General features: G+C 39.7%; 1 protein-coding gene across 1 annotated transcript in view; it reads right to left on the bottom strand.

Moving 5' to 3' along the window:
- The window catches only part of LOC138648036 (calcium-activated chloride channel regulator 1-like), a 71,193-nt gene extending 58,602 nt beyond the window's left edge, over positions 1 to 12,591 (bottom strand). The window contains exons 1-3 of the mRNA XM_069737506.1: positions 12,359 to 12,591; positions 10,606 to 10,746; positions 4,155 to 4,305 (exon numbers count right to left, since the gene is read on the bottom strand). Of these exons, the coding sequence (XP_069593607.1) occupies positions 4,155 to 4,305; positions 10,606 to 10,746; positions 12,359 to 12,511 (445 nt within the window). The 5' untranslated portion in view covers positions 12,512 to 12,591. The remainder of the gene's footprint in view (positions 1 to 4,154; positions 4,306 to 10,605; positions 10,747 to 12,358) is intronic.
- Positions 12,592 to 13,325: the final 734 nt, after the last annotated feature.

Here is a 13,325-nt window from a genome sequence, read left to right as displayed (position 1 = left end):
CGGAACAAAGCAAAATACTTCCGGGTTTATCCGAGCACGCTCGGGTGGTCTCCAAGTATTTTGGCATCCTCGGAGATTTAGTTTTTGTGGAAGCAGCAACTAGCCAGCCTGAGTACATGTGGGGGTTGCCTGGTTGCTAGGGAATCCCCACATGTATTCAAGCTGTCTAGCAGCCGCAAATCATGCAGCTGCGTCAACAAAAACTAAATCTCCGAGCATGCCAAAATACTCAGAGACCACCCGAGCGTGCTCGGAGAAACCCGAGCAACGAGCATACTCGCTTATCACTAATCATAAATGGTTTTATATGTATGAATGGAATTGTTCAGAGGAGCGTTTAAAACTTGCTTCCTAGTTTTATGATTGACAGAATTCCACTAAGTTCCACCTATAACCTAATATGATCATCCGGAGGAAGATAAAGCCCCCATGAGACAGACGTTAATTACTCCATATAAGGCCACGTTCAGTATTTGGTCAGTATTTTACATCAGTATTTGTAAGCCAAAATCAGGAGTGGAACAATCAGAGGAAAAGTATAATAGAAACATATGCTCCACTTCTGCATTTATCACCCACTCCTGGTTTTGGCTTACAAATACTGAGGTAAAATTCTGACCGAATATTGAACATGTGAACGTGGCCTAAAGCAAAGATCAGACAACAGTATCTCATCTGAGAGAATCGGACCAATTATGCTAAATACGCACCAATCAAAATCTGATTAACGCTTGAAAAGAATGTAATCATAGTGTGATCGTATGTTCTGATTTTCTCAGATGAGATTAAAAAAAATGTTTCCATCTTCTTCATTCTGTCAATTTGTAAAAATAAGACTGTACTCAGATGTCATCCAAGTGCAGTCCAATGTTTTCTATAGACTCATTGTCTTGCATGTCCGAAAGCAATCTGATAATCGGATCCAACTTTTGCATGCTGCAATTTTTTCCTTGGACTGAGGAAAAAATCAGATACATGCATGGCTCCATAGAACAGCATTGGTTAGAGTGCCATCCGATGTTTTGTCAAATTGCACTCTTACCAAAAATACAGTCACGTGCATGAGTCCTTACTGGAAAAATTAATCGCAACTCCATATATAGCAATCAGACTACTTCCCTGGATCTATTTCCCATCACAGAATTTTGTACCCATAATATGTAATATTATATTTTTCAAGAAAGGCATCCAGGCCCTCCTTGAACAGTTTTAATAAATTGACCATTGCAGCATCAAGTTGCAGAGTGTTCCATATTCACACTGCTCTTTCAATAAAGAATCTCTCTGTTATAATGAATTAATCTTTTTTTCTTTAAATGTGGATGATGCCCCCTCATCATCATTGAAGCCCTAGGTGTAAAAATATAATTAAAAGATCTCTTTTCTATTCCTTCATACATTTGTACATTGTAATACAATCGCCCCTAAAAAAATGTTCTTCAAAACTGAATTAGCTCCAGTTTGATAACCCATATGGCGGTCCATCCATTCCCTTAACCATGGTCGCTTCTCTCGGCCCCTGCTCCAGTCAGCTATGTCCTTCTTATACACTGAGCCCAAAGTTATGCACAGTATTCTAAGTGTGGACACACTAGTGACTTGTATTGAGCTTTTTTTACCACTTTTACTGCATTCCATGATTGTGTATGCCTTTTTAGCAGCTGCTTGCAGCTAGTCAATAAAGTTGACTTTGCCATCCGCCCATACACGAAGTCTTTCATTGACAGTTTTACCCAGTGTTTTACCATTTAGCACATAATTGTACATTTAACTTCCTCGGCCCCAGTCCGTGACGTTACATTTATCTACACTAAAATTCAATTGCTATTTCTTAGTCTACAGCTCAAGCTTACATAGATCACTCTGTAATATTAAATTATCCTTCTCTGTGTTAGCTACCTTGCAGAGTTTAGTATCATCTGCAAACATTGAAATTCCATCATCTGCAAATATTGAAAATTTACATTGATATTTTACTTTGACTCTGTAAAGTCATTAATAAATGTTTAAAGAGAGGGCCCAATACTGACCCCTGTAGTACTGCACTGTTAACTCTGACCTTGTCAGAATGTGTTCCATTATTAACCACTGTTTGTTAACCCAATTACACAAATTTTCTCCTAGTTCTATTATTCCTAATTTATGTATGAAACTTTATGTGGCACTTTATTGAAATGCCTTTGTAATTTCCAAATAGACAAGATCCACAGTCTTACCTTGGTCCAGTCTGGAAGTTACCTCCTAAGAAAATTTTATCAGATTAGTTTGACAGGAACAATAACTCATAAACCCATGTTGATGCTGGGTTATGAGGTTATTTTTAGCGAGATATTTCAGGATAGCATATCTTAGAAAACCCTCAATGGTTCTACCCAAAATAGAGACTAAGCAGGTTCTGAAACCAAATCTATAATTTAAATCTAATTATTTTTCTAATATACTTAACTTAGAATTCCCCTACAATTCCTGCTCTTCTCTAGCATCTTTTTTTTATTTTTATTTTTTTTTTACTTTTGTTCCAATGATGTTTTGTTTGAGAATCCCCAGTGTATGCTGGAATACTCAAACGTGGTAATATCACTGCTGCAGATGCTTTCCCCACCCGGAAACAAAGCATCATCACTGATCTACTGCATTGCTTGTCAATTCCGACACATTACTGAACAGCACACAATAGTAATAAATATCACAGACATAGCCAGTGTCTGATATTGTTATCCCTGTCAACAGCTCAAAAGTTGCCAGATTTTTCTTTGGTTTTATTCCTGCTGTTCCCTCTTATTCCATACTGCATTAATTTGCTTATTTTTTCTATTTGCTATACGGTTCTTAAGGTATGGCCATTATTATGTGATACTACTTTTTAATGGTGTTTTCCAAGGTGGCATAGCTCACAGGGTAATAATGCAGAGCAGACTAAAGATACGCACCCCAAGAGAATTCTAAGCACCACGCCCCTTGGTAAAGACCATAAAAATTTGCACTAAATAAAAAGGCCCATATCTCTGGAAAAAAAACCCATCATACTAAGAGGAACGGCAGAAGTAAAACAAAACTAGACATTCATTTTTGACCCGGTGACAAGTCCTTCTTAGGGGTAGGAAGAAAGATATGTGTAATATGGAACAATTAATCATCAAAATGTTCTCAATGCATTAGTTTGCAAATACCTCACCTGTGCTACAAGATATAATATCATAAATGCATGCTCGGACTGGCTTTGAAGGGAACAGATGAATTCCCCGGCGGGCCACTGTGCAGGAGTAAGCCAACACCCAACATGAGCAGTAGATGGGCCAATACATTTGATTTACTACCTACAGACAGAAGCAGCATCTCACCATTCATTTACCAAACTAAGCAATTTATTATTTAGTTTACCAGTTTACTATTAATAATAGGGAAATTTGTAAATGAGGGTAATGTAATATTTGCACGTGGCTGAACAGTCAGCCTTACTGGTGGCCTGTATCACTCCAGTCTGACATTTTGTACATCTATTAAAGGGAACCTGTCACCCCGAAAAGCGCGGGTGAGGTAAGGCCACCGGCATCAGGGGCTTATCTACAGCATTATGTAATACTGTAGATAAGCCCCCGATGTTACCTGAAAGAGGAGAAAAAGATGTTAGATTATACTCACCCTGGGGCGGTCCCGCTGCTGGTCCGGTCGGATGGGCGTCTGTGATCCGCTGTGGCGCCTCCCATCTTCATTCCATGGCGTCCTCTTCTGATCTTCAGCCACAGCCTTTTGAGGGCAGAACAAAGTACTGCAGTGCGCAGGCGCCGGAAAGGTCAGAGAGGCCCGGCGCCTGCGCACTGCAGTACTTTGTCTACCCTGTTGAGGGCAGAGCAAAGTACGCCTGCGCCGGAGCCATGGCTGAAGATCAGAAGAGGACGTCATGGAATGAAGATAGGAGGCGCCGCAGCGGACCAGAGACGCCCATCCGACCGGACCAGCAGCGGGACCGCCCCTGGGTGAGTATAATCTAAAGTCTTTTTCTCCTCTTTCAGGTTACATCCGGGGCTTATCTACAGCATTACAGAATGCTGTAGATAAGCCCCTGATGCCGGTGGGCTTACCTCACCCGCGATTTTCGGGGTGACAGGTTCCCTTTAAGTTTTAAAAACATTCATGGAGTATTAGAATATTACCTGGAGATCCATATACTGAGGACAGATTTGCATTTAGCAAATAATCAGGAGTTAGATGAATGTATTCTCCTTGCTCCCCGCAGCCTCTGTACTGAGCAGTATATGGACTGTCACCAAATTTCAGAATAGGACTTGAAATAATAATATCTGCCTGTTGGAACAAAATATAGACGATAAGAGCGTTGTATTGTAAAAGTCATATTTTCAAAGTGAGTTGTCCATCCCAAGTTCTGTTTAATCTTTTCCTAATTAAATCTACTTATGTAAATGCAAAGCAAGGTGAGAACCCAAAGTTTCTTATTAAAGAACTTATCAGCCTGTTTTTTGAAGACTGGGAAATATGCATAAGGCCATTTTCACAAGCCCGTTTATTTCCGGTACCTGAAAAATGGGTACCAGAGATATCCATGTCTGTGTGTCCATATGTGTAATACTTGCGGGTGCTGAAGACAGCTCTCATCATTCTCCCCTGCTTTGCCGGTGATCAACACGAGCAGAGGAGAATGATGAGAGTTATATTCAAGTCAGAACAATGACCATCAACCTACACCTGCTGCCGCTAATAACAATGATAGCAGGAGCGGATGATTCCTCACCCACCGCCTGCGCTATAACTAAATAAATGAATGAAAAACCCGGTGTGAGTTCCCCCTTATTTTTGATAACAAGCCAGGCAAAACTCACAGCTTGGGGCTGCAACTCTCAGCTGTCAGCTTCAGCAAGGCTGGTTATCATGAATAGAGGGGTCCCCACGCTGTTTTTTTTAATTATTTAAATAAATAATTTTAAAAACTGCATGGGGTCCCCCATTTTTGACAACCAGCCTTGCGAAAGCTCACAGCTGGGGGCTGGTATTCTCAGGCTGGTAAGGGGCCATTGATATAGGCCCCCCAGCCTAAAAACAGCAGCCCGCAGCCGCCCAGAAAAGGCACATCTATTAGATGCGCAAATTCTGGCACTTTGTCCGGCTCTTCCCACTTGCCCTGTAGCGGTGGCAAGTGTGGTTCATATTTGTGGGGTTGATGCCACCTTTGTATTTTCAGGTGACAGGGGAGAATGATGAGAGCCATCGTCAGCACCTGGCATCGGGGAACAGTGCTTACTGTAGCGCTTTTTCCCCGGCGTCGATGCGTATCACACGGATGTGTGTTCTCCGTGTGCATGTGTGCGAGACGTTTTGCGGCCCATGCTGACAGTAAAGAACAGACATGTTTATGTGTGGGGCACATGGACACATGGGTTGTGGAAACAAACTGACATGTGCACAGACCCATTCTTTTGAATGGGTCTATATGTGTTAGTGTCATCGGTACATGTGAAAACTGTCACCACATATACCAGAGAAACTGATGTGTGGAAGAGGCCTAAGTTATACTCCATTGTCTGTTTCCTAACTAGACACATGGGGTCAGTCATCCATTACCAAGAGTACTTTTTTAATCTTTAATCTTTAATAATTTTTGCTCTTTAATTTTTTCATCCACTTTTCCTAAAAGTCATAACTTTATATTTTTCCATTATCATAGCCATATGAGGGCATGATTTTTGTGGGACAAGCTGAAGATTTGAATAACACCAATCATGTTATCATATAATGTACTTGAAAATAGGAAAAATAGGAAAAAGAAAGTAAAGTAGCGAAATGGTAAAAAAAACAATTCCCTCATTGTTTTTGGCAGGTACGGACTGGGGCTGAAATTCAGTCCTGGCATTTTAAATCACACAGGCCCAGCGTCGCTCTCCTCTGCTCTGCACTACTAGCGCTCAGGATCCAGCGCCGTTACTCCCTCCAGGCTTTGTGCCTCTCCTCTGGCACTTCACCTTCCTTTGTGATCCTGCAGCAGACTGCAGCTCCTATATCCCGTGCTCTGGCTGACGCTCATTCAGGCTTATTAGCTTTCTCATCCAGTCAATGTCTTAGAAACGCTCTGACGAAGGTCCGGTGTGGACCGAAAACGTTTAGCGGTTTTGTTTGTCTGGATGCATCAATAAACTAAGAAGCTTTTCTTCTCAAAAATTGAGTGCCAAGTTTCATTCATCTTTAATATACGGGGTGGACACCCTACTTGAGCACCGCCAACCCTCATATCTACTGAGTGCCGTGTTTCCTTACCATAAGTCCTAATGGAGCCACTGAAGTGAGAGTTAATCTCAATGTAAACATGTCCAAAGATGTCAGCCATGTGTGCTATAAGCAGCCAATTGTACATCCCGTTAACACCATGTGATCACTTTGCATTGGAGTGGAGATGGGAGCCGACGTACGAGTGCACTAGCAATCATGATACTTAAATACTGCTTTTAGTGACTAACAGCAGCATTTAAATGGTTAAAAAGCAGTGATCGGACCAAGCTCCATTAGTTGCTCTCATAGTAAGAGGTCAGCCTTGGAAATCAACCTGCACTGGTGCGTTTATTTTTTCAAAAGTCGTAATTCTAAATTGTGTTCACAACCTAAAAGCTAAACATAATCACTTCTGTAAAGTGGAAAAGCAAGGTAAAATCACAAAATATTGCACATTTTTTTGCACAAAATCCCCATAGTTGCTTAGTGGTGTAGAAAAGGTTGTCAAGAAGTCTTGTAAATGCAATAATAGCAGCTGTAATGGTTAACCAACTTGCACAGTGGATAAATTTTCACTGTATAGTAGCAACACAGCATGTTTCCTGAATTGTGTAATGAGTCAGGTGCTTAAACCAAACACCCAAGTGGATAAAAATACTGGGGCTGAGTCTCAGGCAGTAGTGTAGTTACCACAGAGATTGATTATCCCCAGAAAGGACAGAATGATATCCTCCACAGTATATTGGAGATATCATAAAAACTAGAAATTGACATAAGAGCTGGAGTAAAATAACGTCAAACAGCACAAAACGTCAAACTAGTTGCATGAACAAGCAATAAAAGCCATCAATAACCGCATGTACACAGTGCCATTGATGGCTGTAAGTAATATAAAAAGGAACAATCTCACCGGTTCCAAGATGAGGGCCCAGGAGCACCGGATAATTTTCTGGTCAGAAGAAAGTCCGGAAAAATACCGGAGACGACAGTCCCTGTGTCAGTCCCTATGGGGCTATCGATAGACTATCCCCACAGCTCCTGCCCTTACAAGGGCAGACCACAGCTACCCCTGTCCAAACATGCCCTGCACTCTCCCTGTATGGTCCGTCCCGACGCGTTTCATCTGAGCAGAATCTTCAGGGGACTTTCTTGTGCATGGAGATAGAGTGCTAAAAAGGAGGGACACTAAGTCCTGCCACCCTCAATGCTGTCCTGCAGAGACAGCATGTTTGGACAGGGGTAGCTGTGGTCTGCCCTTGTAAGGGCAGGAGCTGTGGGGATAGTCTATCGATAGCCCCATAGGGACTGACACAGGGACTGTCGTCTCCGGTATTTTTCCGGACTTTCTTCTGACCAGAAAATTATCCGGTGCTCCTGGGCCCTCATCTTGGAACCGGTGAGATTGTTCCTTTTTATATTACTTACAGCCATCAATGGCACTGTGTACATGCGGTTATTGATGGCTTTTATTGCTTGTTCATGCAACTAGTTTGACGTTTTGTGCTGTTTGACGTTATTTTACTCCAGCTCTTATGTCAATTTCTAGTTTTTATGATATCTCCAATATACTGTGGAGGATATCATTCTGTCCTTTCTGGGGATAATCAATCTCTGTGGTAACTACACTACTGCCTGAGACTCAGCCCCAGTATTTTTATCCACTTGGGTGTTTGGTTTAAGTTTTTTTTGTGTGTGTGACTTTAGTCAAAATAAAAGTTACGTTTTATTTTTTCCACTTTTGCTTTGTTAGATTTATGATTTATAGTGGTATTGTCTATGTGACTTGCAGTCAATATATAGACTTTGCTTTGACTCTAGTAATGAGTCAGGTGCCAGTTCCTGCACCAGCAGCAGCAAATGGGTGACTAGAATGCATAACCATGCTCTTGTGCAGGATTAAGCCTAGCTGTGATACTGGCAACTTAACCCCTTATATGCCACTGACAAGAGCAATAGTGGAAACCACGGGGTTTTATAAAATTAAAACAAGAACTGCTATTTTTTGCTCATCCCATCTGGCAGAAAATGCAATAGAAGGCAACTAAAAAGTCCTCTGTACCCCAATGTGATGCATAAAAATTAATCTCATCATCACACAGCTCCATCTATAGAATATACAAAGTGTAATAAAGTATTTTATTATGCAAAATGAATAAAACATATAAACTGTGTAATTGAAATGTATTTGAAATTGTCTCAACATTGTACTGAGCTGCAGAATATACTGACTTTTTCTTTTATATCGTTTGGTGAATGCTGTAAACCCTCAAAAAATAAATAAATGAAAGAATTGCTGGGTTTTTTTACATCTTCCAAAATAATGAAGTATAAAAAATGAAATGATTATTAATACTGTATATTATATGTACCCTAAAATAACGCAATTCAAAAATACAATTTGTGCAGCAAACACAAGGTACAAAGGTGTAACTAAAATAGTTGCAGGGGTTGCAAACGCACCCGGACCCTGGAACTTAGGGGGCCTAAAAAGTCCCTTTGTCCTATATGAAAAGACCAATATTAGTAAAGAACTGCAGTGATTGGGGGTCCCATTGGAAATTTTGCATTGGAGCCCATAAGCTTCAAGTGATGCCATTGGCTACATTGATGGAAAAATTAAAGTGTTCTAGCTCTTGAAATAAAATTATATTTTCATCTACGTGGTCCCACAAGGGGTTAAATGTCTGTACACTTTTCCGTTTCTGATTGTAAATTGAGATGAGGTACGTTCTTGGTTTAAATTACTTGTTTTCTTCTTTTTACAACTGTCCTTTCAGTGGTTTTAGCTCAGGGCTGCTCATTATGAAGCTTTCAATGGTTTTAGTGTTCTCTACTGCGCACTTTAGGCATGGGCAATAAAATAATCTGGCATTGCAAGGATATCGGAGGCGCCAGAGTGACCAATGTTTTTGATTATTTGTGCTCCATACAACCATGTATGTTAGCAATATACTCCTCTGGAAGCAATGATTCTATAGATCACTGTTCTATAATAAACCTGGAAATGTTCTGCTCTGTTTCTGTAAAGCAGCTGAATCACTGGCAGGAGCAGTCCATGACCGCTGTGAGCCAATGCTACGTAGAACAAGCAGGAAGTTAACAACTATTTGCCCGTTAACTCTTAGGCCCATAGTTAAAAAATAAAATTGATAGGCTACTATGACAGACGGGGTCCTGCTGAAGACCCCATCTCTGCAATCTTGATGTTCCTCTAAAGCTCAGATATAGATTGAGTTTTCAAGGAGACAATTTACTGATCAAAAATTCAAATCAACCCCATTTCTCCCCATTAAAAATTAAGAAAAGAAAAAATAAACATATTTGGTATCGGTACATCCATAAAAATCCACTCTATCAAAATATTTTAAAAAAATATGGTAAACTGTAAGGCTACCTTCCCACGATGAGCTTTTCATGGATTTTTGATGATGAGTATTTTTGCTGCATTAAAAACGCAGCGTCTTACAGTTCCAGCAAAGTGGATGGGATTTATAGAAATCTTATGCACATTGAGCTTTTTTTACTCAGCGTAAACTGACCTTCAATGCTTGTTTCAAATCCACAACATGTTAATTTCTTTTTCAGATACGCTGAGTTTTCTGCTCAAATATTTCCCATAGACTTGCATTAGATGCGGAAAAAATGCAAGTAAACACAAATAGGTTTTTAGTGCAATTACGCTGCGATAAGGCATCAAAAACACATGTAATCCACATCTAACTATGTCAGTAAAGTTTTGTCAAAGCCAAGTACCAGGAAGTATCAAAAGCAAATCAGCTTTATTTACAGCATGACTCACCAACAAGAGGCAAAAACACAGCATCAAAAACGTGATAAAAATGCGTGTAAAGAAAACACACAAAAACGCAAAGAAAAAACACAAGCAATCTAATTTAAAATTCTGTAGCATAAAAAAGTCACCAAAAGCTCATCATGGGTACATAGACATAAATAGAAGAAAAAAAATCTACGTCAGCATGGTATTTCATAGTTACACTAACCTAGACAATGATATCTTCAAGGAATTTTTACCATGCAATGAAGGCTGTAGGGACAATAGCAGAATTGCTTTTTTTTCGCCATTCAGCTCACTAGGAATTTTTGTTACCATTTTTCAATGCATTGTTTCTTGAAATTCTCGGTGTGAATTGAAATTGCAGCTTGCCTCGCAATAAACAAGCCCTAACATGGCCGTGTCGATGGAAAAATATAAATGTAATGGAAAAATTGGAAAAAGAAGAGTGAAGAGCAAAAACGAAAAAAACAAAACATTTCATGGTTGTTAAAGGGTCAATGTTGTGGCCACAGTAATACCTTCTATATGTTGAAAGAAATGTTTAAAACTTACCTATTGATATATATTCAGGGTAAGGAAAAGCTTATTACCTTTTCATAACTTTCTTTTGTACTTGCTTCATAGCTGGTTTTTAACGTCCAAGTTAATGGAATTAGAATCTTCACGTTTTTTATGGAAAGTCGGTTCTCTGTAGCTTGGAATAGGTAAGCTGATGCTTCTTTCACCATTTGCTAGCATAGAAATGAGATACAACGCTCTGTAGTTGAAGTTAGCAAATCAACCACAACTAAAATACTGTACCTTCACCTCTCACAAAATCTGACCATTCATTCATCTATCCAGCAATGAGGAAATAAGAAATCTGTCCTAGGAAATTAGATTGGAGACAAACTGGAAGTTATATGATGCTAAAGCTATTTCAGGCATGTGAGGAAAGTACCTGTCCAATTATAAAAATAATTATTTTTCAGGTTGATTCCAAGTAGGAAAAATGTACAAAACTGCCACAAAACATAGTCTACAGCAATGTCAAAACGGCGCTGTTGTGCACATATTCCATTTTGCAGAGGTCAAAGGGGTTGTCCGGCCCAAATCCCCTTATGACTTATGAATCCCCCCAAAGCACTCACTGCGGGGATTCGCCGATTTCAGACCTGGAACTGAAGGATATATATGAGTTATACATACTCCCGGCCAGGGGGAGAGGCCTTGTTCAATAAAAGTGAATGGAGTGAGGCCCACGCTCACTGGCCGGGATTATGTATAACTCATGCATATCCTCCAGTCTTGGGTCTGAAAGCGGCGAATCCCCACAGAGCACAGTACATGCGCTGAGGGAATTCATAAGTCTGCAGTCACACTGACAACTCCTATAAAAGAAGTAACATGTTAATTCTTTGGGTGACTTCGTCTTGAAGCTGTCTGCACTAAAAACTTTAAAAAATAGAGCAAAGGCGTTGGAAGTTGAGCCACCAGAAAACCAACATCAAAACAGCTTTTCCAAGACTATTCAGAGCCGCTGGCATTTCCTTGAAGAGTTTTCGCCTTGGAAAACGTGGCGGTTGCATTGGCATCAGTTTTTGGTTTTTTTTCGGTACGATATCTATTACTTTTATGGATAGATCACAGACCTATTACAATGAGTTTGCCTTTTCACGTGTCCTTTGAAAAGGGAAAAAGAGCAAGTAAAGGAGACACGTCCTACTATGATCCATGTTGTAGATCAAGGTCACCAATGCAAGTCAATGGCTCAGAGAAAAAACGAATAGCACAAGGATGTGCTCTCCATCCTTTACTGTTAAATGGGTAGAAGAACTAAAAAAAACTTAACACATGAAAAAAGAATGTAAAAGCTGACAAATGGGCCAAAAATGGGTCCAGCACATTGAAAAAATATGAGTTGCTTTTGAAGGACGGGGAAATAATAAAGGGATGTGGAACCAGCTTAAATGAAGTATAAATTCATCACCAATTGACATGTACTGGGATAGACCCCAGAACTTAAAAAAAAATAAGAATGTATTTACAGTATAGTACAACTACTATGTAAGTTGGTACCAAAGAGGTATTTGGGACTGAAGATCCTTGGTCCAACAGAGAACATTATTCTGATGTCAATCAACCAATAAGAAAGAATCACAAGTGATTAATTCCCAAATCAAAGCTTAGTGCAGTAGAAGGTTCTCTGGTTTTCTGGTGGGACAGACCCATTCCTTCCATAAAGTAGGTTCCTGCTGTAGATAGGCTATACTGACCTAATAAAGGAGTATTCTGTAATCACTGCTACCCTCCATTAGCTGAAAATAAGGGATTTTTTTGTATTATTTAAAATATCAGTCCTACCTTAATTTTTTCAATTAGCAGGTCATTTTCCTGTAGTCCAGGGTTGATTGCAAAGACTATATCTTCATAGCTGCCATTGTTCAGCTGAATAAATGAACTCTGCAGCATTGAAAATAAGTGAAGAAATACAATAAAACTGAATGTGATCTGCATTGTCTTGGTGGATCTTCTGCCCGCGGCTCGCCGTCTGTGTGTAGGATGGGTCCTACTTATGGCACTTATGCCTACTGTTGGTGCAGATCACTAGTAGGCAGTCAGATCTTTTTATAACGCTGACGTATGAGGTCATTTAACATTGAAGGCTGATTTAAACATATAACTTTATAGCAATATTGCATAAAGTGCCCTTGTTTTATTCTTCACTTTAACAATGTTCGAGAATTGACACCATAAATTTAGCGTTTCCAACATAATGCACATATAAACTGTTAAAGAACCTATCATATGTTTCTATTTTACAAAATTGCAGGTATCTTAAGATATCATAAAATACTTCTAAAAATGGACACCTGAGTTAGGGCTCATTGAGACGTTGGGTTTTCATTTCTGAGTGCTATCCGTGTTTTTCGTATCAGTGAGATAGTCACATGTCAGTTAATTTGGCGGACCGTATGGTACGTGAAAAATCACAGAGGCATGTCCATTATTGATCGTTGAGTGTTGAATCAAACTTGTCAATTCTTTAAGTCTATGGGTCTGTGAAAAATATCTTTTTTTCAAGGACTGTTAGATAGGAGAAGGTGGAGAAACTTTTTTTTTCTCATCTGATCAAAACTGATAAATATCATATGACATTCCTGGGAAAATCTGACGGAGCTCTGATGAAAATCATGATAAAACTGTTTTTCTCATTCATGAAAAATCTGAATGAGGCCTTATAGAAAGGGTGTAACTCAGTACTTCAATATCAAGGATTCTCTTGAATGGGAGTTATGGAAATAGTGTAGTGCGGCCCATTTGGCTATTT

Source organism: Ranitomeya imitator, chromosome 8 (assembly GCF_032444005.1).
Source record: "Ranitomeya imitator isolate aRanImi1 chromosome 8, aRanImi1.pri, whole genome shotgun sequence".
NCBI lineage: Eukaryota > Metazoa > Chordata > Amphibia > Anura > Dendrobatidae > Ranitomeya > Ranitomeya imitator.
This window is presented reverse-complemented; position numbering and strand designations above follow the sequence as displayed.